Source organism: Mastigoproctus giganteus, chromosome 10, assembly GCF_048544385.1.
Source record: "Mastigoproctus giganteus isolate SK-2022 chromosome 10, ASM4854438v1, whole genome shotgun sequence".
Lineage (NCBI taxonomy): Eukaryota > Metazoa > Arthropoda > Arachnida > Uropygi > Thelyphonidae > Mastigoproctus > Mastigoproctus giganteus.
The window spans coordinates 107199139-107224195 of NC_143584.1; the positions used below are offsets into that span (position 1 = coordinate 107199139).

Genomic DNA, 25057 nt, shown 5'->3' on the forward strand with positions numbered 1-25057 from the left:
TAATGTTAATTCTAACAGATATTTCAGTTTATTCTGTTTTCATATGATGAATTGCACAAGAACCCCTGCTGGAGGATTAAGTCTGAAATGAGCCATGATAATTTTTTTTTCATTGTTTTTGTGCAGAAGTTTGTTGTGAAATGTTGACTTCACCTTTGAATCACTCTCACCTGTATATGTCATGATTTATAACTGTTTGCTAAGTTGGAAAAAATTCGTTAAATTTATAAGTTGCATGACTTCGTTTTTTATTGCCATATGTATTATTTGTAATGGCCATATTTGGGTCTGTTGTATATATCATAATGTGTACAGTGTATTTCATAGTGAATTTTTAGATGCTAATTTTTCTAATAATGCTTTTTTTTTTTTTTTTTTTTTTCCTATACTAGTAACAGAAGCAAGTGAAGATTTTAAAATTGCTGTTGTTCATTGTGCCAGAAGTCTTGTGGATAGTGCTTCAGAAAAGTAAGTTTGGTATATATTGTTGAACAATTTCATAATTGTACATCGACACTTTCATTGCACTGGAAATTGTCATTTGTTTCTTCTTAACCTATAAACAGATGCATGAAATGTGATATTTATCCAGATCTTTTTAAACATTTTCCATCCTAAAACAACTTTGTGTTTCTCTGCATCTTTTGGCATTTTTCAGTTATGTTGTGTGGTAAGTGTTAGCATTAAAATAAGTTAACAGTTGGTTACAGTTGAAGTAACAAGTGATTAAAATGTGATTAAACATACTGCCTGCTATTTCTAGGTGAACTGTAGAATTTAAGACCAAACCAAGCTGCATCACATAGCAACTGTACAGTTTACTCGTGCTCATGGTGTGACCTTGGTCAAGTTGGTCAAGTTTATTCCTGCTCAATTTTGCCTATGTCACAATGGATGTGACATGTAAGGAACAGCATGCTGCTCTCTCAAATTTTGTTTCTATCTCAAGAAAACATCAGCTGAAGCTTATGAAATGTTAAGAGGCTTATAATTAATCTATGCTTTCTTATAGCTTCCATCTCTAAACATTCCATATAGGAATGTTTAAAGATGAACATGATTCAGTCACAAAAATTGGTGGTCCAGGAGTGCTCCACCCATTGCTGTCACCACAGAAACCATTAAACACTGCTTCTGTAATTGTAAGAGAAGATCATTTTATACACAGTAAGGTAACTAGCAGAGATATTGAGAATATTAGTAGGAAGCACGAACAGTATTCTCTGTGACTATCTGCATATGAGATGTGTTTGTGCAAACTGGGGTTCAAGTCTGCTCACACTTGAGCAACAGCAAGTTTGCATGAAGGTTTGTAAGGAGCTGCTACGGATGTTACTGAAGGTGGTGAGGTTCTCATAAGGTGATAGCGGCAGATGAGACATGGCTTCATAATTTTGCTCCAGGGAGTAAGCAAGAAAGCTCTGTTGGTAAGTCTATGTCGTTGCCAACACTGAAAAAAAGCAAAAGGTGTGGCTTCTGCAGAAAAGGTTATGGCCATTCCTTTTTTTGACATTCAAGGAACGGTTTATCAGTGTGTTATGCACATCATATGACTGTCATATAGGACCTTACTGTAGAACTAGACTGCATGCTTTGTGGGATGACATTCATTGGAAACTACTACAACTACACACAGGTGAGTGGATGCTGCATCATAACAATGCAACATGTCAAATTGTTCATATTGTCATTGAGTACTTAGCTGGATTAATGTCAGATGTATTCCTCATTTGCCTTGCAACCCTAACCTTGCATCATGCCTTTTTTTTTTTTTTTTTTGAAAGTTAAAGGAGCTGTGAGGAAAATGTTTCCAGTTGTCAGAAGAATTTGTGAAGACATTGAAGGCAATTCTCAAATGCATGTAAAAAAATGGCTTCCATCATGTTTTTGAAGAATGACAGAAATGTAGAAAGTGCATTTCATCAAATGGCGACTATTGCACATGATCCATTTCACATGAAATGGATCATGTGAAAAAAAAATTATGAAAATTAATTGTTTATGGAACAACCCTTATATATTTCCGATTTTATGGTCTATATTTAGTTTGATGGTAATGGTAGCATATTTACTTGTATATTTATTTTGAAAATTGGTTTTATTTATAAACTTTTAGTGTTTGCTATATGTCAGGAGTTTAAACAAAGAGTTTTGGAAACAAATGGGATCTTATTTTTGTTTCTTTCAAGATGGCAGATCAAAATTATAATATCCTTGTTAGGATACTATAGGACCATCCCTCCACCTCTGTATTGTAAATTTAGTTTGTATGGAGGTTTGTATCAGACTGTAAACATAAAAGTTACAGAGGATGACACATGCAAAAAATGACTTGCATATCAATTATTTTTCTTATAAAATGAGATTAAAAAATTACATATATATAGCACGTTTTTCATCCTATTTGAGCCGACCGGGCTAGCCGAGTGGGTAAAGTACCTGCCCGACAACCCAAAGGTCGCGGGTTCGATTCCCGCCTCGAGCTTGGATCAAAGTACTGCAAAAACCTTGGGAGGTGCAATATGGCCACAGAAGCCGATGCGCCAACAACTTCCAAATCAAAAAAAAAAAAAAAAAAAAAAAAAAAAAATCATCCTATTTGACAGTGTTTTCTGGAGAAAGCTTCATTTTTCAACTAGTAGTGTGAAAAATGATTTTGAGGTAGCAAATCAGTTGAGTTGCCCAAGGAATATTTGTGGAGGAGGACATTAATTACCAAAATATAATGTTTTTGTGTAATTGTTTCTTTAACAACAGATTTGGTGATTAATTCCAAAAATGTTATGGTGATTTGTAATTTTTTCATTAATGGGAAAGAACAAACAAACTTTTTTTTTTTTTTTTTCTTAGTTGTAACAAACATTGCATTTTGGTTATTAATGCACTCACTTTAAAATGGGATCTGTGTTTGACACCGTTGATTGAAAAATGCACCCCCCCCTAGAAAAGAGTGTAAACAATTTTGGACCCTTTTATAATATAATTAAACATTCATTAGTTTTGTTATTTTTATTTTATTTTAGTTTCAATGAGAAATATTCCTACTTGGCTACCCTATAGTAGCCCCGAAGAGATTTCTGAACATTTTGTGCTTCCACTTCTTAAATTGTTGCACTCATATTTATTAATATGATATCAACTTTACCCATCTTATTCCAGTCTTTACCTTTCATTCCCAAATAAAATCTCTGTGGACCAAGCTTTTGAAGACATTCTTTGTAACTTAAATTAATTTAATGAAGTGCCAGATTGCATTGTCATCAGAAGTATTATCTACTCTACAAGGGGGTATCAAAAGTTTTTCCCCCTGACATTCTTGTGTGTGTTCTGTGAATGTTATGTTTATTGACTGTATTGCTTGTTTATCTAGTAATATATGCCAGAAGTTTCATTGGTCTAACTCTTATGTTTTTTTGTTATAGAGCTGAATGTGTGACAGAGTGTCATCATGGCTAAAGTTGAATATCAATCCATTTTTAAATTCCTGTTTCTGCAAGGCAGACAGCCAAGGACTGTCTGCGAAGAGATGTCTATGGTGTATGGGGAATATCTGTCCATTGTGTGACATTGTAAAATTTTGGTGGAGACAGTTCAAGTGTGGCCAGATCATCCATGATGAGGAACAAAGTGGGCAGCCATTCACATTTCACCCTGCTGAATTTTTGGAGAAAACTGCACATCAGTGACTGCCAGATAACAGATAGTTACTGAGACTGGGATAAGCTATGGATCAGTGGAGAGCATAATTCACAATGATTCGAATATGAATAAGGTCTTAACAAATGGATTCCTTTTTTGCTTGCATATCTTCAGAAAGAAAAAAGCATGCAAACGCCGTGTGTGAGAGTGATCCTGACTTGTTTTTTTTCCCCAATTGGTGACTATGAATGAATTGTGGATAATACATCACTTTGATCCAGAAACAAAACAGGTTTCAAAGTAATGGAAATGGAGATATTGCTGTTGGTTTTCTGGGATGAGATGGACATTATTCTCAGATTACTTGGAGAAAGGTACTACCATAGCCGAGTGGGCAGGAGCGGGAGGGCAGTAGCACACGCTACTGCACTCCCGCAGTAGCACACGCTACTGCGGGAGTAGATCGGGGTTCAAGCCCCTGACTGCTGAATACGGTCGATCTGCCAACCCGCACTGGACCAGCGTGGCAGATTATGGTCCATTTCCCTCAACATGAATTGTTGAGGAGGCTTCCATCCTGCAGTGGGTTGATAATGGCTGCACTTTAGTGACAAATGGGCCTGGAGTACTGGGGTCCATAGTTTCAAATACAGATATATACAGTTATACCCAGATATTTATTAACAAATAAAGTACAAATAAAATAAAATATAAGTACAAAAACCAGTAGCTTTCGGAACACGTGTCCCTTTATCAACTGATAAGTTAATATAAAATTTGAATACACTACAAGCAAAGTGTGGCACGTTAATAAATATCTGGGTATAACTGTATATATCTGTATTTGAGGCTGCACTTTACTTTTTTTTTTACTACCATCAATGCACATTACTACAGTAACTTACTGAAGTAATTACATGTGGAAATTAAGGAAAAACAAAGTGGAATGCTCAGCAAAGACATGCTGTAGCCTCACGACAACACACCACCAGTCCACATTGTCGTTGCAACCACTGACCTTGCCTGGAAGTCAGGACTTCATATCTTGCTGCACCTTCTTCCCATTTCTGCAGCTGAAATCATTTTTGCATGAAAAGCTTTTTTTTGGGAATGCAGTGGTAATTTCTACGAGAGAAGCATGGTTTCAAGAGCAAAATGAGACCTTCTGTAAAAATGGCATAAAAAATTGCCACAAAAGATGGGAGAAATGTGTTGCCTTGGTGGTGACTACATAGAGAAGGAGTGATATGTTCCAAATCTCAACTTCTTGGGACATGTAGAACATGGTCAGGGAAAAAACTTTTTGAACACTATGAAATCATGATAATCTAAACTTTTTATCATAAAATGACATGGATACAGACACCTACTACCATTTCAGCAAACAGGCTCAGAATTGAAACTATACCAGATCCAACAAAAGCCTACATAACTGAATCCATTCCATTGGAGAGAGAGAGAGAGAGAGCTATAGGGAAAATGTCACTCAAAAGGGTTTGGAATGGTTGGCAGGCTCCTCTAAGTCTGTAAAATGGGTGTTGTCTGGACATATCTTTATTGAAACCAAGGGTGTTAAACACTCAGAACTGCTCTTCCAGACCATCTCAATTTGGGGAATGCCATTTACAGTAACATCCCACAAGGTGCCGAACTCATCTCTAAATGGGATCCTCTTGAAGTGTCTGAAGAGGAGATCTATTCATAGCTAAAACTGTAAGGAGAGACAGATGCAAAGAGAATGTTTGTATGTCTGGATGGGAATCTAGTTCCAACTAGGAACCTCATCCTTACACCAGTGTCATGAGATCAAAGCTGGCTATCTGAACTGTACCAGATTCATATGTTTTAAACCCTTTAAGATGCTTCAATTTTCAGAAATATAGATATTCACAAATGGCCTAATGCATGCGCATAGTGTCCTTGCACGCACTCCATGTGATGCAAAGAACCACAAAATTAAGTCATGTTTGACTACAAAGCCCACTTGCATTAATTGCCAAAGAGAGTGCCCTACATATTCTTGAGCATGCCAGAGGTGGAAAGAAGAAAAAGAAATAGAAAGACATAGCAGAGCTGAACATTTCATACCAGGATGTCAAAAAAGTAATTAAACCAGTAAAAAGTAATAAGCCAACATATGTGAAAAGGTGGCCAAGAAATGTTCCACTGGGACTCAAAAGAAATTACTGCCACCAAAAAAAGTCATGTATGTCCATTGCTCACTATGTTCCAGTGTACCAGAGACAAATTTCTTGGGACTTGTATTAGACAAAAAGTTGACATTTCTCCAACATATTTGCCATCTATGCACAAAGTGCATAGATGGCATAAGAGGTAGAACATTCTCTGTGCTTTCTCATCTACTTTTTGGGGTGCAGACTACACTTTACTCCACCTGTATCATACTCTTGTGTAATCAAAATTTGATTATGGATCTCAGGTATTTGTAGAATAATAAGAGAAATTTACCCTCAATATTAAGCACCATAGCTCTGTTAAATACTATCAGGATCTCAGGTATATGCATTCACTATAAATAACATCCTTCAGTGACTTGACCCCAGTCACCATCAGGCTATTCATATTGCTACTGGTACATTCAGAACATCTATTCCTAGTTTATATGTAGAAGCAAATGAACCACCTTTGTTGCTTCGACAATAACAGTCTCTATAGTATGCTTTAAGCTGAATTTCCTGTCAAACCACTCCATGTGGACATCCATGTGAGCCATGATGAGAAAATATTTAAAAAACTCGTCAGACAGCCAACTGTCTATTTTGTATTTGTGTCCAAGAGCCACTCAGAGAGCTTAATATCGTGGTGCAGAAGGTTGTCATGATGTTTGGTTTGCATCACAAAAACAGCCCCTTCCACCCGGCGTGCTCAAATACCAGCATGCAACTTAGCATTAGCATTAGTTGAGACATATGATGCAAGAAAGCAGGCTTATCAGCCAAAAAAAAAAAAATACACTGTCCTATTTCACCCATCTGATCATTCCAAATGTTTGTCTAGTTCAACCTTAAATTTAATTAAGCTATCAACTTTCACAACAACAGATTGAAGTCTGTTCCAGCAATCAACTACCCGCAGGCTAAAGGCAAACTTCTGCACATCTATTCTACAACTGAGCCGCAGCCTGGAAAATAAGATGCAGGATATTTCAGAGACTGCTGGGAATCATTGGGGTACAAGTAAACACATGGGTTGTGTTAGGGTAGCTAAGAAAAAGAACAGGTGCATGTATACTTGTGTGTACACCAATGCTAGGAGTTTAGTAAATAAATTTGATGAATTTGAGGTATTGCTCAAAACATCAAAGGCAGATATTGTGGGGATTTCAGAGACGTGGTGTCACACAGATATAAGAAATGCAGAACTGGAATTTGGGGAGTACAATGTCTACAGAAAGGATAGACAGGATAGGAAGGGAGGAGGGGTTATGCTATTAGTTAAAAAACACATAAAATCCAAGGAAGTGAAGCCAGTCGACATCGCTGGACAGTGCAGTGTCGAGTCAGTTTGGTGTGACATAAGCATTGGGAGATCAAAATTGAGAGTAGGAGTGTGCTATAGGCCTAATGACTCTGATGAGTATAATAAGAAACTGTTCGGAGAAATAGAGTGGGCCAGTAAATCAGAGAGTCTTATAATGGGGGATTTTAATTTCCCAGATATTGACTGGAATTTGGGGGCTGGTCACTCACACAGTAGCAAGGCTTTTGTGGATTTATTGGATGATTGTTTTCTACATCAGCATGTTCGGGAGGCAACTAGAGGGAGTAATACTCTTGATTTGATTATCAGTAGTGATTCTTCATGCATTAAGAATCTGCAGATAAATGAACCACTTGGTGGCAGTGATCACAGTGTGCTGAAGTGGGAGTTACTCAAAGAGGTAACTACCATTAGGGGTAAAGGGAAGGGGTATTGCTTTCGTAAAGGCGACTACAATGGACTGAGACAGTATTTAAATTCTATACAGTGGGATCAACTGATGATATTGCCAACAGCAAATTCAAAATGGGAAGCATTCAAAGAACTTATCGTGGAAGCTACTAGGCTTTACATACCAACTAAGAAATATTGTTCAAGGTTTAGGCCTAAATGGTTGTCAGATGAACTAATGAGGCATATGGCAGAGAAGAAAAATGCATGGGATACATACAAATTAACACGTGACACGGACGCCTATGATAGATACAAGTTGATCTGTAACCAAGTTACAAAGGAGGTTAGGCAGGCGAAGGCAGATTACGAGAGATCCTTGGCAAGGGATGCGAAGAAAAACAGCAAAGAGTTCTTTACTTATGTAAACTCTAGAAGGAAGGGGATGAATCAGATTGGTCCACTTGAGATCGATGGGTCAACTGTTGATGACCCTGCTCGGGTAGCTAACAAACTAAATGAATATTTTGCATCGACATTCACACATGAGGAGTTATTCAGCGAGGGGAATGCCAGAGGTGTATTCAACTCTAGCAGTAAGCTAGAGAATCTTGTAATAACTGAGAGCAAAGTGGAGGAGAAATTGTTGAAGATAAACACAAGAAAGGCACCTGGGGTGGATGGGATCTATCCAGTTATATTAAAGGAGGCAGCAAAGGAGGTAAGCAAACCCTTAGCCATAATTATGAGAGCTTCCTTGGACTCAGGGGAGGTACCCATTGACTGGAGATGTGCAAATGTGACCCCAATTCACAAAGGGGGATCAAAGGCTGACACAAGTAATTATAGACCTGTGAGTTTAACTTCTGTTCCCGGAAAATTAATGGAGGCACTGGTGAAAGAAGCACTGCAGGATCATCTAGACAAGACTTCAGTTATAGCTAGGACACAGCATGGTTTTGTTAAGGGGAAGTCTTGCCTGACCAATTTGATTGGATACTATGATGCAGTCACAAAAGAACTGGATGCAGGGAATAACTTTGATATTATATACTTGGATCTTAGAAAGGCTTTTGATACTGTTGCACATGGAAGACTGCTGCACAAATTGGAGCAGTGTGGCATTGGAGGCAAGTTGCTGCTATGGATAAAGGGGTGGTTGAGGGGGAGAAGACAGAGAGTGGTAATCAATGGACACTGCTCATCGTGGACTAATGTTATTAGTGGAGTCCCTCAGGGTTCAGTATTGGGGCCTTTATTGTTTTCTGTATTTATAAATGATATTGATGATGGTATATCAGGCTTAATGTCCAAGTTTGCAGACGATACGAAGGTTGGCAGGGTTGTCAAGGACACTACTGACACTATGCTGCTGCAACAGGATTTGGAAAGGTTGAGCAGATGGGCTTCGAGGTGGCAAATGAAGTTTAACATTGACAAATGTAAAGTACTACATATGGGAAACAGCAACCCCAGAGCAACGTATCAACTCTGTGGTACTACACTGACAGTGGTAGAGAATGAAAGGGACCTGGGGGTGGTGGTGCAGGCAGATATGAAGTTCTCTGAGCAGTGCAGACGAGCTGCAAGAGTAGCTCATGGTGTATTGTCAATGATATATAGGAATTTTTCTAGCAGGGATAAGGAGGTGATTATTCCCTTGTATAAGGCAATGGTCAGGCCACACCTAGAGTACTGTATACAGGCCTGGAGGCCTCATTTCAGGAAGGATGTAGAGCTGCTGGAACGAGTACAGAGAAGGGCAACTAGATTGGTGAATGGGACAAAGGGGTTCTCTTACGAAGAAAGGCTTAAGTTTTGCAAATTACAGTGTCTGGAAACTAGGCACCAGCGGGGTGATCTGATAGAGGTGTACAAAGCCTTGAATGGTTTGAGCATGCTCAATGCTGATGGGATTCTTCCTCTAGCTCAGAAAAATCACCTGAGAGGGCATAAATTCAAATTGAGGAAAGACAGATGTAGGATAGATGTGCGGAAATTTGCCTTTAGCCAGCGGGTGGTTGGTGGGTGGAACAGACTTCCATCCCTTGTCGTGGAAGTTGATAGCCTAAATAAGTTTAAGGCTCAGCTGGACAGGTATTTCGAACGAACAGAGGGGTGAAGTGGAAGTGGTTATTTTTATTTATTTATGTTACTTTTTTTTTTTTTTTTTTTTTTTTGGCTGATGCTGCATAAGCTTGCTTTCTTGCATCAAATGCCTCTACTAATGCTAATGCTAATGCTAATGCTAATGCTAACTGTCTTTCCTCAATTTGAATCTGTGCAACTTCAGGTTGTTAATCTGAGCAAGCGGAAGTAGCTCATTAGCATTGAGCTTGCTCAAACCATTCAAGGCCTTGTACACCATAATCAGATCACATCGCAAGTGCCTAGTCTCCAGATCTGCAAATTGCAGAATTTAAGCCTGTCTTGGAAAGCACACCCCTTTGTTCCTCTCACCAATCTTGTTGCCCTTCTCTGTACTCGTTCTAGCAACTCTATATCCTTCCTAAAATGAGGCCTCCAGACCTGTAAGCAGTATTCAAGATGTGGCCTGACCATTGCTCTATACAAAGGTGTAATCAACTCCTTGTCTATGCTAGCAAAATTCGTATATATCATTGACAAAACTTCATGACCTGTTCTGGCAGCCCGTATGCACTGCTCAGAGAACTTCATATCTGACTGCACAATTACCCCCAGGTCTTTTTCATTCTCTACCTACCCGAGTGTAGTACCACAGAGTTGGTATGTTTCTCTTGGGTTACTGGTACCATATGCAGTACTTTGCATTTGTCAATGATAAACTTCAGTTGCCACTTCTCAGCCCATCTGCCTAACTTTTCTATGTGCTGATGCAGTAGCATACTGTCTTTACTATCATTAACAACTCTACCAACCTTTGTACCATATCAAACTTGGACATTAAGCCTGATATATCTTCATTGATATCATTGATAAATACACAAAACAACAATGGGCCCAGCACTGAACCATGGCGGACTCCACTAATAACATTAGTCCATATAGAGCAGTGTCCATTTATTACCACACTCTGCCATGGTAATAAAATGTATATGCAGTCTCCCACTCAACCATCCCTTTATCCATTGCAGCAACTTGCCCTAAATGCCATACCGCTCCAATTTGTACCGCAGTTTTCCATGTGCAACAGTATCAAAAGCTTTCCTGTAATCCAAGTATATGATATCAAAATTATTTTTTGCCTCATTCCTTTGTAACCTCATCGTATAGTATCCAATCAAATTGGTCAGACAAGACTTTCCCTTAACAAATCCATGCTGTGTCTCAACTATTACTGCAGTCTTGTCTAGGTGATTCTGCATGACTTCTTTAACCATTGACTCCATTATTTTCCCCAGAACAGAAGTTAAATTAACAGGTCTATAATTATTTGCATCACCCTTTGAACCCTCTTTGTGAATTGGGGATACATTTGCACATCTCCAGTCCATGGGGACCTCCTCTGAATCTAAGGATGTTCTCATAGTTATGGCCAAGGGTTTGCTTACTTCCCTCACTGCCTCCTTCAGTATATAACCCGTGTTTTGGCAATGCGAATTTGTTCCAGTGTGATTGATTTATTAGGGAACAATGAGGGTATAACGTGATTTTCGCGTTGGCTCATGTGCGATTTCATCTGCGAGTAATATCAGGTGAATGCAAAACCCAGCACCAAGCTAAACATAGCGACCTGTTCAGCAATACAAAGCTTAAAAAGCGTCTTTCCAATACGTAGTCATCCCTGCCTGGAATTACACCTAACTGCCCGGTCCTTTCAAATTTCTTTATTAGTTTTCGAAACTCCACTGACGTCAAGCCGACCGGGCTAGTCGAGTGGGTAAAGTACCTGCCTGGCAGCCCAAAGGTCGCGGGTTCGATTCCCACCTCGGGCTTGGATCAAAGTACTGCAAAAACCTTGGGAGGTGCAATATGGCCACAGAAGCTGATGCGCCAACAACTACCAAATCAAAAAAAAAAAAAAAAAAAAACTGACATCAAAGGTCCTTTACGCAAACCTTTAATTTTCCGATATTCATGTAGTGCTGCATTAGTGTTACTATTATCCTGGTAGAACACTTTTACTAAAAGAGCATGTTCCTTTCTTTTTGAGAGCTGTAATTGGTTATTGATGGTGCCGTTGGCCTTTCGGCTTTTATCTAACAGGATGTCATTTGCGTAAGCAGCGTGTCATAAAGTAAATGACAACTTTTACATATGTGCAGTGCCGTTTTTCACCTGATGGAGAAATTTGAACAAATTTTTTTTCTTCTACAAATTGCTTCCCCATACTCTAAATCAGAGGTGGCCAACAAGTCGATCGCGATCTACCAGTCGATCGCAGCTTTAATTTCGGTTGATCACGACGAATTTTAAATTTATATGAAAATAGATTAGTCAAAATCTAAATGTTATTATTATTATGCGCCCCACTGCATACGCTAATTACAAATCCATTGAATCACATGACTACTTTTGTTGCCACGCAGCCGCTAGGCTTGTCTTGTGAAAATTCACGCAGTTACGTTGTGGAGAGCATCGTGTATGTGTTGAATTCTTATTTAGCTTACTTAACATTAATAACTGGACAGTACTTATACGTTAATTTAATACCCTTTGATTTAAAATGAATACTCAAGAGTGGGAACTAGAATATTTTTATGTAATGATAAAAGAAAAATGTTGTTTGATTTGCAATGTGTCTGTGGCTATACCCGAAAAGGGAAATTTAGAAAGGCACTTCGACACGCTCCATGGTAAACACCAATCGAATTTTCTGCTAATAGTAACCTTAGAAATAATAAATTAAAAGAACTTAAATCCAGATTATTCGCACAACAAAATTTCTTCGTGACACCTAATTTACAATGTAGCATCATTTAAAATGAGTCATCTTCTTGCAAAAAAATGCAAACCATTTTCTTATGATCAATTCATCAAAGACATATTTTTAGAAATAACAGATTCTCTTTTTGAAAATTTTAAGAACAAAAATGAAATTAAAAGTGCTCTTCAAGATTTTCAATTCCTCAAGATACTGTGATGCGATGAATCGAAAAAATGAGTAAAAATGTAAAAAAATGTGAGCAAACAATTGCGTGCTCATATTGCTAATTGTGTGGCCTTTTCTTTACAACTGGATGAATCTACAGATGTCAGTGATACAGCTCAATTGCTCATTTTTATTGTATGGTTTTCAGTGATTCTGCCACTAGAGAAGAACTGCTGGGTATGGTTTTATTAAAAGGATTTTTTGAAATTTTTGAATGCGTTAAATATATCAAGACCTCTAGTTAGAGGTCTTGATATATTTAACGCATTCAAAAATTTTATCAAAAAAATTAAATGACCATTATTTTTAAGCTTGTATCAATAACAATAGATGGAGCCAAAGCAATTACAGGGCATCTTAATGGATTCATCGCATTGTGCCAAAAGGATGACAAATTCCCAGATTTTTTGAGTTACCACTGTATCATCCACCAACAGTGTTAGCCAGCAAAAGATTAAATACTAAGTGTTATGAATATAGCTTTCAAAGTCATGAATTCCATCAGAGGACAATCTCTTCAAAGGAGACTTTTCAAAATGCAACTCGATGAAAAAGAACCAGATCTGATATTACACACAGATGTGAGGTGGCTGAGTCGAAGTAAGTTTCTATAGAGATTTCAAAATTTGCTGAATGAAATTAAAAAATTTGTTGATCAAAGGGAAGATGATTATCAGCAGCTACAAGACACAGAGTGGTTGTGTGATCTGGATTTTCGTCAGATTTTACCAGTAAATTAAGTGATCTGAATTTGGAATTACAAGGAAAAAATAAAAATATGGGTGACATGATCTCTACATATTATTGTGGTTTGGAATTACAAGGAAAAAATAAAAATTTGGAATTACAAGGAATTACAAGGAAAAAATAAAAATGTGGGTGACATGATTAGTAGTATTTCTGCATATTATTTTATTTTTTTTTTTTAGGAGCATTAGCAGCTAAAGCCATATTGCTCCGGGGATATGCTGTAGTCATTCCCTGACCTTTCCGCATCCTCCGTATTTGGTGGTCACGGGTTCGAACCCCAGTCTAATCAAGAAATGTGTGCTACGCACTGCCCATCTGGCTATGGAGGCGCCATTTCTGTATATAAATATCAATTTTTGGCAATGGCTAACGAACTCAAAGAAAAAAATTCGATCATTTTGTGAATATGAAAGATGATTTGCAAAAATATCCTGTTTTTGAATTTAATAGTGAGAAATATGTTTCTGAAATTGAGAACGTTCTGGATTATTTTTATACAGTTGAAGACATTGTTCCACAATTGAGAAAGTTGTGGATGATTTTTATACAATTGAAGACATTGTTCAATATATTTCTTATCCATTTAATGTCGACTTAGATTTGAAACAAATTGCAGAAAAAAATCGCTGTGATTTTTCACATGGAGAAAATATTACTTGAAAATGAAATGATTACACTGCGAAATGATATCTTCCTAAAAGCCAGATCATCAGAAAAAGACTTTTGGAAATATGTTTGCCAAGAAAAGTACCCAAATGTAAAAAAAAATGTGGTGAACTTTTAAATTCCTGTTTTGATTCCACCTATCTATGTGAATCGGCCGTTTCGTATTTGAAACAAACAAAGACAAAGAAACGCTCTACTCTTATGGACTTTCCTGTTTTCGAATTTAATAGTAAGAAATATGTTTCTGAAATTGAAAAAGTTGTAGATGATTTTTATACAATTGAAGACATTGTTCAATATATTTCTTATCCATTTAATGTCGACTTAGATACAAAACAAATTGCAGAAAAAATCATTGTGATTTTTCACATGGAGAAAATATTACTTGAAAATGAAATGATTACATTGCAAAATGATATCTTCCTAAAAGCCAGATGATCAGAAAAAGACTTTTGGAAATATGTTTGCCAAGAAAAGTACCGAAATGTAAAAAAAAAAATGTGGTGAATCGGCCGTTTCGCATTTGAAACATACAAAGACAAAGAATCACTCTACTCTTACGGACTTGCATATAGAAGATTTTTTACGGTTGGCCTTATCACGGTATGTCGCCGATTTTGAAAGCTTGGCAGATTACATGAAGACACAAACTTCACATAAATTAAAAATTTAAATATATATGAATTTAAAATAAAAATTCTGAATTGTATTTAATTTTAAAATTTATAAACAACATTTTTCAATATGTGTTGATTAACTTTTTTTATTTGTGCAATGAAATTCTTGAGATTGTAGATCACGGTACATCTTGGGAAAAAAAAAAAAAAAATAGATCACATCGCAAATTAAGTTGGCCACCCCTGCTCTAAATGACATACCCACCGATTTTCACAGCGTTAACTCGAACCATTTTGATACTTGGGTCTCCTGAATAGGTAAACTTATTTTATAACTACCCTATATTACAGTGCTATATTTACTGTAATATTTATGTACTGTATTTATTAGAAATTTGAGCTATTTAAACCTGCGTTAGCAATTTTATTGGGTTGCTAACTTTTTTTAGTGTTTTACTTACCACGCTGAACATTTTTCCCATTAGCCCTGTTGCTTTTAATACACAAAATGCCATAACAGAGATTTTTAGGAACACATGTATCGCATTTTTGCAGAACTGACTGTAGCTGGATAGATTCCATCTGCCCCAGTTGCGTCTTTTATATTTAACTTCAACAATTTCTCCTCCACTTTGCCCTCCATTATTACAAAATCATTTAGCTCCCTGTTAGAGTTTAGTAAACTTCTGTCCTCCCCTTTCTTACAGAATTCCTCTTGTGAATGTGGCTGCAAAATACTCTTTCAGTTTGTCAGCTTTCTGATCTGGATCATCAACAGTCAGACCACCAACATCAAGTGGACCAATCTGACTCATTCCCTTCCTTCTGAAGTTTATGAGTAAAGAACTCTTTTTTTTTTTCTTTCTTTCCATTTTTTGCCAAGGATTTTTCATAACCAGTTTTTGCTTGCCTAACCTCCTTTATGACTTGATTACAGGCTAGCTTATTTCTGCCATAGGCTTCTGTGTCACCTAATAATTTGTATGCATCCCATGCTTTTTCTTCTCTGCCACCAGCCTCAGTAATTTATCTGACATCCATTTAGGTCTAAATCTTGTACAGGTATTTCTTAGTTGGTACGAAAAGCCTAATAGCTTTCTAGATTAATTCTTTGAAGGCTTCCCATTAGGAATTCACTGTTTTTAACATCATCAGTTGATCCCACTGTATAGAATTTAAAAACTGTCTGAGACCACTGTAGTCACCTTTACAAAAACCCTTTCTTTTACCCTTGATGGTATGTAGTTAAATCTTTAAGTAAATCCCACATCAGTACAGTGTGATCACTGTCACCTAGTGGTTCCTTTATCTGCAAATTCTTAATTCATGAATCATCACTGCTGATAATCAGATCAAGAGTATTTACTCCTTCTGGTTGCCCCTTGAATATGTTCCTCTAGAAAACTATCCTCTAATAAATCCACAAAAATCTTGCAAGCATGTGAATGACCAACCTGCAAGTTCCAGTCAATATCTGGAAAGTTAAAATCCCCCATTACAAGACATTCTGATTTACTGGCCCATTCTATTTCTCTGCACAACTGTTCATTGTACTCATCAGAGGGGCGCCTCCGTAGCCAGGTGGGAAGGAGCAGCAGTGCGTAGCACATGCTTCTTGATTAGACCGGGGTTCGAGCCCATCACCACCAAATACGGAGTATGCGGAAAGGTCAAGGAATGACCACCGCATATCCCGGAGCAATATGGCCTTAGTTGCTAATGCTCCTAAAAAAAAACCAAATAACAAATAACAAATAACTCATCAGAATCATTATTCCTATAACACTCACTACTGTCATTTTCCATTTTTCCCAGTGTTTATGACACACTGAACTGACTCAACATTTCACTGTCCACCCATGTCAACTGGATGTACTTCCTTAGATCTTGTTTCTTAACTAACAGCATAACCCCTCCTCCCTTCCTTCCCTATCCATCCTTTCTGTATGTATTGTACTCACCAAATTCCAATTCTGCTCTGCTTATATCTGTGTGACACCATGTCTCTGACATTCCAACAATATCTGCTTTTGATGTCTTGATCAGCACATCAAATTTATTTACTGTACTTCTGGCACTGGTGTTCATGCAAGTATGTGTGCACCTGTTCTTACTCTTAGTACCCTAACACAGCTCATATACAGTGGAACTTCTCTATTACGAACTTCTATTTAATGAATTTCTCTATATTAAGAATTTTTTCGCAAAACATTCCACCTTGAAATGAAATTACATGTAAAATTAACTCCATATAGCGTAGTGTTAGTCTCTCTATAACGAATTTTTAAAAAAATTAGTAAAAGCATTTTGAAGATTTTCAAGCATTTACTGCTAAACAGCAATTCAAATATATGACCTCCTTCCCTCTGAAATTACGCATTAGCATCTGGAATTAATCATCCTTTTAGTGAATACTTGTGGCCATCGATGCCCGTAGGAGGGTCTTTGTTTCATTTTTGTTACAGTTATAAAACCAAATGGGTTTTCTTAAAAGTGGTCATAAACTTTACAATAAATAGGATAGATTAGTAAATTGATGTTGGCTCAGGGGAAAACGAAATTCGCTGTGGTAAGCCTTTAGCGTGCTGCGGTGTCAATACATAGAAGGCTACCATAGTCGGTTTTTAGTAACGCCTACTGAGTGACATTCGCTTCTCACCTCAACCGTACCATGTGACCTTCCTGTCAATCATTATATGATATGTCCATTCTCATCTAACTGGACTCCCAGTAGAAGGCTTTCATGAATTTTTTTTTTTTTTTTTAATTTTGTTCTTTTGGAACAATTTGTCATAATCACATAGGCTATATACTCTTGTATTTTATTTTATTTTTTTCTGAAAAGTAACATACAGCATACATTAACCGTAAATTTTCTTGTGTATATATGAATGAAAGTCATATATTTCTTCAAAGTGATTGATAGGAAAAGTCACGTGATACTGTTGAATTGGCAAGCGAACATCATTGAGTAGGCAGTACTAACAATTCACTATATGGCCAGCGCAGCGAAGTTTGTGGTGTATGTATGAGCAAGAGCTACAGTCCAGTAATTTTTACATTTGTGGAAACAATGTCGAAGAGAAAGTGTTTAAGTATTAATGATAAAGTAAAGATTCTTCATGATATTGACCAGGGTTTTAAGAAAAAAGATATTGCGGAGAAATATGGCATACCTGCAAGCAGATTATCTACGATTTTAAAAAATCGAGAATCAATTTTAAATGCAATTGAAGGAGGAGCAGACAAAAATCTAATTAAGTTGTGTATATACGAAGATGTTGATAAAGTTGTTCTAAAATGGGTGCAAATGAAAAGAAAATGGGTGCAATAATTAAGCAACAAGCTCTGAGATTTGCACAGTCCCTGGGACATACAGAATTTAATGCGAGCACTGGGTGGCTAGATAAATTTAAGAAGTGCCACAGAATTGTGGAAAAGGTTATTTGTGGAGAAAGTGTTAATGTAAGTGAAGAAGATTGCAACAATTGGAGGAACAATACCTTAAAGAAGATTTTGGAAGAATATGAATCTGAGGATGTTTTTAATTCTCATGAAATGGGTTTATTCTTTAAATGTTTACCTAATAGAACACTTGCTTTGAAGGATGATAAATGTTTTGGCAGAAAACAAAGCAAAGAAAGAATCACTGTGCTAGTTGGAGCAAATATGACAGGAAGTGAAAAATTAAGACTTTTAGTCATCGGAAAATCAAAAAAACCCAAGATGTTTTAGAGGCACAAAATATTTGGAAGTTGACTACACCTTTAATAAAAAAGCATGGATGACCAGTGATATCTTTGAAGACTGGATATTAAAACTAGACAAGCGTATAACAATAGGCGCCTTCGTAGCCAGGTGGGCAGGAGCAGCAGTGCGTAACACACGCTTCTTGATTAGACTGGGTTCGAGCCCGTGACCACCAAATACGGAGGATGCTGAAAGGTCAGGGAATGACCAGCACATATATCCCTGGAGCAATATGGCCTTAGTTGCTAATGCTCCTAAAATCCAAATAACAACAATAACAACAACAACGTATAACAAAAGAAAAAAGGAAAATCGTGTTGGTAACTGATAACTGTCCAGCACATCCTGCCAGTATTTCTGCCAAACTTAAAAGTGTGAAGTTATTGTTTTTACCACCAAACACGACGTCAAAACTCCAGCCAATGGACCAAGGCATTATTAAAAATTTTAAATTTCATTATCGAAAGAGAATAATAATGAAGATTGTCAATGCATTATCAGAAAATAGAAACTTGGAGGTTACAATTAACCTTAGCGCTTGCATCTCTGAACTGGCAAAAGTTTGGACAAATGATATCACTGAATACACTATTCAAAATTGTTTTTCGAAAGCGGGATTTGCATTGAATACAGAAGTCGAACATCAACTGGATGAGCAAGATGAACTTCCCCTTTCACAACTGAAAAACTTTTGGACATTATTAGAATCGTCCGGAAACATCGAAAATGAAATAACACTGGATAGTTATGTTTATGTAGATCAAACTCTGACTACAACAGAACATCCAAATGAAGATGAAATACTGCTGAATAGTGTTAGACGCGACCATGATCATGAAGAAATTAACGGACGCTGAAGACACATCAGAACAACCCGTAGAAAAGCCAGCTCGTGAAGAAATGATTAACGCTTTTAAAATGGTTCGTATGGGTCTACAATTTTGTGAAAATGTTCCTGATAATGTTTTTAATGCTCTGAACAAATGTGAGGTTTTTTTTGAGAATCAGACAATTTTTTTAATTGTACTGTACAAACAAAAATTACAGATTTTTTTAAAATTTGTGATATCGGCGAAAATTGTGTAAACGTAATTTAAATAAGTGTTTTTGAAATAAAATACATTAAAAATAAATGTAGATTCATTTTCATTTTCTAATTAAATAACAATTTCTAATAAAAAAGATATACTCTGCATAACGAAATTTCTCTATAACAATTTTTTCGCTGGATTTATCGAATTCGTTATAGGGAAGTTCGACTGTATTTACTTGTTCCATGATGACTCCCAGCAACTTGCTCTCTAGGCTGCTGCTCATTACAATAGAAGCAGTGCAAGAATCACTTTTGCCTCTGCCTGTGGCTACTGTTAATCTTTTAGTCTGTGAATCCCCTTCCCCCTAAGCTATCAGTTTTTCTATCCACCTAACACTGCCTGAATAGCATCAGCAAATAGTCTTGCACCCTTTCTATTTGAGTGTATCCCTGTGGAAGCAGTGTCTCCTGTCAACAAGCACAGACCACGCTGAGAAAAATTCTATTCCAATGAGCCTTGCACAGTCTCTCTAGGGCCGAATTGATTGACAAGACTCTTATTATATACTCCCTTCTATCATGTCTGGATAGAATTGCAGACACTTTCAAATTTACTCGCGACTTTTTTTCAACATTGATCTGTACTTCTTAAGTAAATCTACGGATCTCTTACTCTAAAGGTCATTAGTGCTGTGATTTGTGGATAGGTGGAATATGTTATACAAAATGGATAGGTGGAACATGGTATGTGTTCCACCTATCTGTTTTGCATAATACATTCCCTGTCCCCCTTTCAATAGTGTCACAGACAATAACTAGCTCCTGTGCGACCAGCTCATTCTGTCTTGGAGATTGCCGCTGTGTTACCTGATGCACATGAGTGAGCTCTGGTGTTGAGTTTGGCAGCTGAGAGTTTGATGGGTCCCTCATATTAATTTCCTCGAGGGGCATCTATCCTACACCTCAAACTCTCATAGATGCCATCAGGATGCTGAGTTGGCACCTAATTTCTTTACAGTTTCTGCATTTTGTTCACACAAAGACATCCTCTTTGGCTAGATCACGTTCTGTTCTAGCAAGTCCGCAAACATTTCACATTTCGCACATTTTTTTAGACAGTGATGCATTGGAGAATCGCTCCCTTTGGTTCCCCCCCCACCCCGAGCCACAGCACGCTCGCTAATCTGTGATCGTTGCTTTGCTGCTCTAGCCTGAGTCATGATTCCGTAAAAGTATAATTTAATAAGATTAATAAATTTTACTGATTGATAATACTATACTAAGCTAACATATTTCTAATACGGTGCTATATATTTTGCTATCTAGTTTTACATTGAACTTTACACTATCAAATTCGGGATATACATTACGCTGTTCCATATCGTAGTAGTAGTAGTGGCATGTGATGCAAGAAAGCAAATGTATGAGCTTATGCAGCATCAGCCAAAAAAAAAAAAAAATCACACCATTCCCTCCAAATGCCTGTCCAGTTCCTCCTTAAATTTATTCACCCGATCAACTTCCAAAACGACAGATGGAAGTTTGTTCCAGCAATTAACCACCCGCTGGCTAAAGGCAAATTTCCGCACATCTAATCTACATCTGTCTTTTCTTAATTTGAATTTATGCCCCCTTAGGTTCGTAATCTGAACAAGTGGAAGGATCCCATCAGAATTCAGCGTGCTGAACCCATTCAAGGCCTTATACACCTCAATCAGATCACTGCGCAGGTGCCTAGTCTCCAGCCACTGCAATTTGCAGAACTTAAGCCTCTCTTGATAAGAGGATCCCTTCATTCCCCTCACCAATCTTGTTGCCCTTCTCTGTACACGCTCAAGTAAATCTACATCCTTCCTAAAATGAAGCCTCCAGACCTGTACGCAGTACTCAAGGCGTGGCCTGACCATTGCCTTATACAGAGGGATAATCACCTCCTTTCCCTGCTAACAAAATTCCTATAAATCATTGACAAAACCCCATGACCTGCCCCGGCAGCCTGTCTGCATTGCTCAGAAAACTTCATATCTGACTGCACAATTACTCCCAGGTCTTTTTCATTTTCTACCACCTTAAGTGTAGTACTACACAGTTGGTACGTTTCTCTGGGGTTACTTCTACCGATATGCAGTATTTTGCATTTGTCAAGGTTAAACTTCAGTTGCCACTTCTTAGCCCATCTGCCCAAATTATCTAGATCCTGTTGCAGTAGCACACTGCCATTACTGTCATTAACAACCCTGCCAACCTTTGTATCATCTGCAAACTTCGACACTAAGCCTGATATACCTTCATCAATATCATTGATAAATATACAAAACAACAGTGGACCCAACACCAAACCCTGTGGGACTCCACTAATAGTATTAGTCCAAGAAGAGCAGGCACCCATTGATTACCACCCTCTGTCTTCTCCTACTTAACCATCCTTTTATCCATTGTAGCAACTTACCCTTAATACCATTCTGCTCCAATTTGTACAGTAGTCTTCCATGCGCAACAGTGTCAAAAGCTTTCCTGAAATCCAAATATATGATATTAAAATTATTTTTTGCATCCAGTTTCTTTGTAACCACATCATAATATCCTATCAAATTTGTCAGACAAGACTTTCCCTTAACAAACCCATGCTGTGTCTGAATTATTGCTGCAGTCTTGTCTAGATGATCCTGCAATGCATCTTTAACCAGCGACTCCATTATTTTACCCCGAACAGAAGTTAAACTAACTGGTCTGTAATTACCCATGTCACCCTTTGATCCCCCTTTGTGAATTGGGGATACATTTGCACATCTCCAGTCCGTGGGGACCTCCCCTGAGTCCAAGGATGCTCTCATAATTATGGCTAAGGGTTTACTTACTTCCTTTGCTGCCTCCTTTAATATAACTGGATAGATCCCATCCACCCCAGGTGCTTTTCTTACGTTTAACTTCAACAGTTTCTCTTCCACTTTGCTCTCAGTTATTACAAAATCATTAAGTACCCTGCTACAATTTGATAATCTTCTGCCATTTTCAAACCTTAATAATTCCTCACGTGTGAATGTAGATTTCAAAATACTCATTCAGTTTGTTTGCTATCTGAGCAGGATCATCAACAGTCGAACCATGGATGTCAAGTGGACCAATCAGATTCATCCCCTTCCTTTTAGAGTTTATATAAGTAAAGAAATCCTTGCTGTTTTTCTTAGCCTCTTTTGCCAAGGATTTCTCGTAATCTGCCTTCGCCTGCCTAACCTCCTTTGTAACTTGGTTACAGATCAACTTGTAGCTATCATAGGCTTCTGTGTCACGTGTTAAATTGTATGCATCCCATGCATTTTTCTTCTCTGTTACGAGTCTCATTAGTTCATTTGACAACTATTTAGGCCTAAACCTTGAACAATATTTCTTAATAGGTATGAAACTTTTAGTAGCATCCACGATTAATTCCTTGAATGCTTCCCACTTAGAATTTACTGTTGGTAACATCATCAGTTGATTCCACTGTACAGAATTTAAAAACTGTCGGAGACCACTGTACTCGCCTTTACGGAAGCAAAAACCTTTTCCTTTACCCCTGATGGAAATTAAATCTTTAAGTAAATCCCACGTGAGTACATTGTGATCACTGCCACCTAGTGGTTCTTTTATCTGCAAATTCCTAATACATGAATGATCACTGCTGATAACCAGATCAAGAGTATTACTTTCTCTGGTTGCCTCTCGAACATGCTGCTGCAGAAAACAATCATCCAATAAATCCACAAAAGTCTGACTAGTGTGTGAGTGACCAACCCACAAGTTCCAGTCGATATCTGGGAAGTTAAAATCCCCCATTATAAGACATTCCGATTTACTAGCCCACTCTATTTCTCTGTACAATTGTTCATTGTACTCATTCGAGTCATTAAGCCTATAACATACTCCTACTCTTATTTTTGCTTTCGCAGTGCTTATGTCACACCAAACTGACTCAACAGTGCACTGTTCATCTATATAACAATGGCGGCAAGTTACAAATGGTAAAATCTATGAACCCTAAGTATTAACTTTCAAACTTTCTATCTAAATTCAAAATAAACCAAGGAGCTTGACTAGGACTATAAGCTACTTATAGAAAATAATTTATTAACAGTTAAGTCAATAAAATGGGTAAATATAATTAAAAACTTAGCGTTCGCCGGAGCTAAAAAATATCGTCCAACACGTGGATAACTTCGTAATAATTTCTCCCTTAACAACTAGATTGTCTGATTCTGTCTCTGTACCTTCAGTTCTGTTCAGTATACTGAGCTGAACGTTCTGACCTCCTGCCAGTTTACACAGATAGCTTAAATTTGAAATTGTGTAAAGTGTGTTAGTTGTGTGATGGCACCAGGGGTTCCCCCCATCTCCATGTTGTGTACTCTGTTTGTATGACACAGAACTCTGTGGAGACCAGAAATTTAAAAAGTGTGTGGGGGAGTGTTATGTGTGGGTAGTGTTATGTTCTGTTGTTTCTCTGACCATTTAGCCATTGGGCCCCTGTTGGAACCCACTGTTGTCCACACTTTGCCACGAGGAGGCAGGTCAGGAACCCAGTAGATTATTTAAGTTCTCTGGCAGGCCTCGCTACCTATTTTCTGGGGATTTCAGTGGCAAGATATATTCTTAAACAGGGTGTTTCAAAAATGAATGTCAATAACTTAAAGGTGAAAAGTACAAACTAAAATAAGCAAAAAAGTCCCGCTGAAAATCGGGCCGCAAATGAACCGTTTTCCAGATAATGCACATTTTCTGTTAAGATCCGCCACTGACTATGGGAGCACTAGTTTAGCAAAAAGCTGTGAATCCTTTGCTAAGGATGGTTTTATTAAACATAAGATGATAAATTTTTAATTTTTGGTTTTAACACCACAGGATTTTACAGATGTTACATGTTACAGGATTTTCTTTCTAACACCCTTTCCTCAACATCAGGTGTTATGCTTCTGGGCCTACCTGGTCATACTCCATGTGCAAAGTGCCCATGTTCTCTAAGGCGTTGATGTACCCTGATGAATGTGCGCCTGTTAGGTTGCCTTCGGTGGGGAAATGCTTCTTGGTACAAACTAATAGCCTCGAGTGCACTGCTGTTGGCTTTACCATACATGAAGTGCATGTCCGCATAGGCGCCTCCGTAGCCAGGTGGGCAGGAGCAGCAGTGCATAGCACACGCTTCTTGATTAGACTGGGGTTCGAACCTATGACCATCAAATACGGAGGATGCGGAAAGGTCAGGGAATGACCACTGCATATCCCCGAGCAATATGGCCTTAGTTGCTAATGCTTCTAAAAACCAAATAACAACAACAGCATGTCCGCATACTCTTCGTTGCTGTAACCTCTTTCCATGTTGACTATCCTTTGATGAGTACTAGTATGCTTGCTACGTCTCAGAGCATTGAGAGAGGGGGAAACGGAGAGAATGAGCATAACCTAACCTAAACAAACAAGTCAGTGGTGGGTCCCCACTCTGTACAGTTCACCTTGTCAGTGGTGGATCCCAACTAGAAATGTGCAATATCTCGAAAGTGATTCACTTAAGGACCCATGTTTATTAGGCTTTTTTTTTGCATATTGTAGTCTGGACAGTTTACCTTTAAATTATTTACCATCACTTTTGAAACACCCTGTATA

General features: G+C 37.7%; 1 protein-coding gene across 2 annotated transcripts in view; it reads left to right on the forward strand.

Moving 5' to 3' along the window:
* Tti1 (Telo2 interacting protein 1) overlaps nt 1-25057 on the forward strand; it is a 600292-nt gene that overhangs the window by 58922 nt on the left and 516313 nt on the right. For both annotated transcript variants that reach the window (XR_016547507.1, XM_090382195.1), the window contains exon 3: nt 393-468. Coding sequence is in view for 1 of the 2 variants with exons in the window: in XM_090382195.1 (XP_090238321.1) it covers nt 393-468 (76 nt within the window). In the remaining variant the exon portion in view is untranslated. The remainder of the gene's footprint in view (nt 1-392; nt 469-25057) is intronic.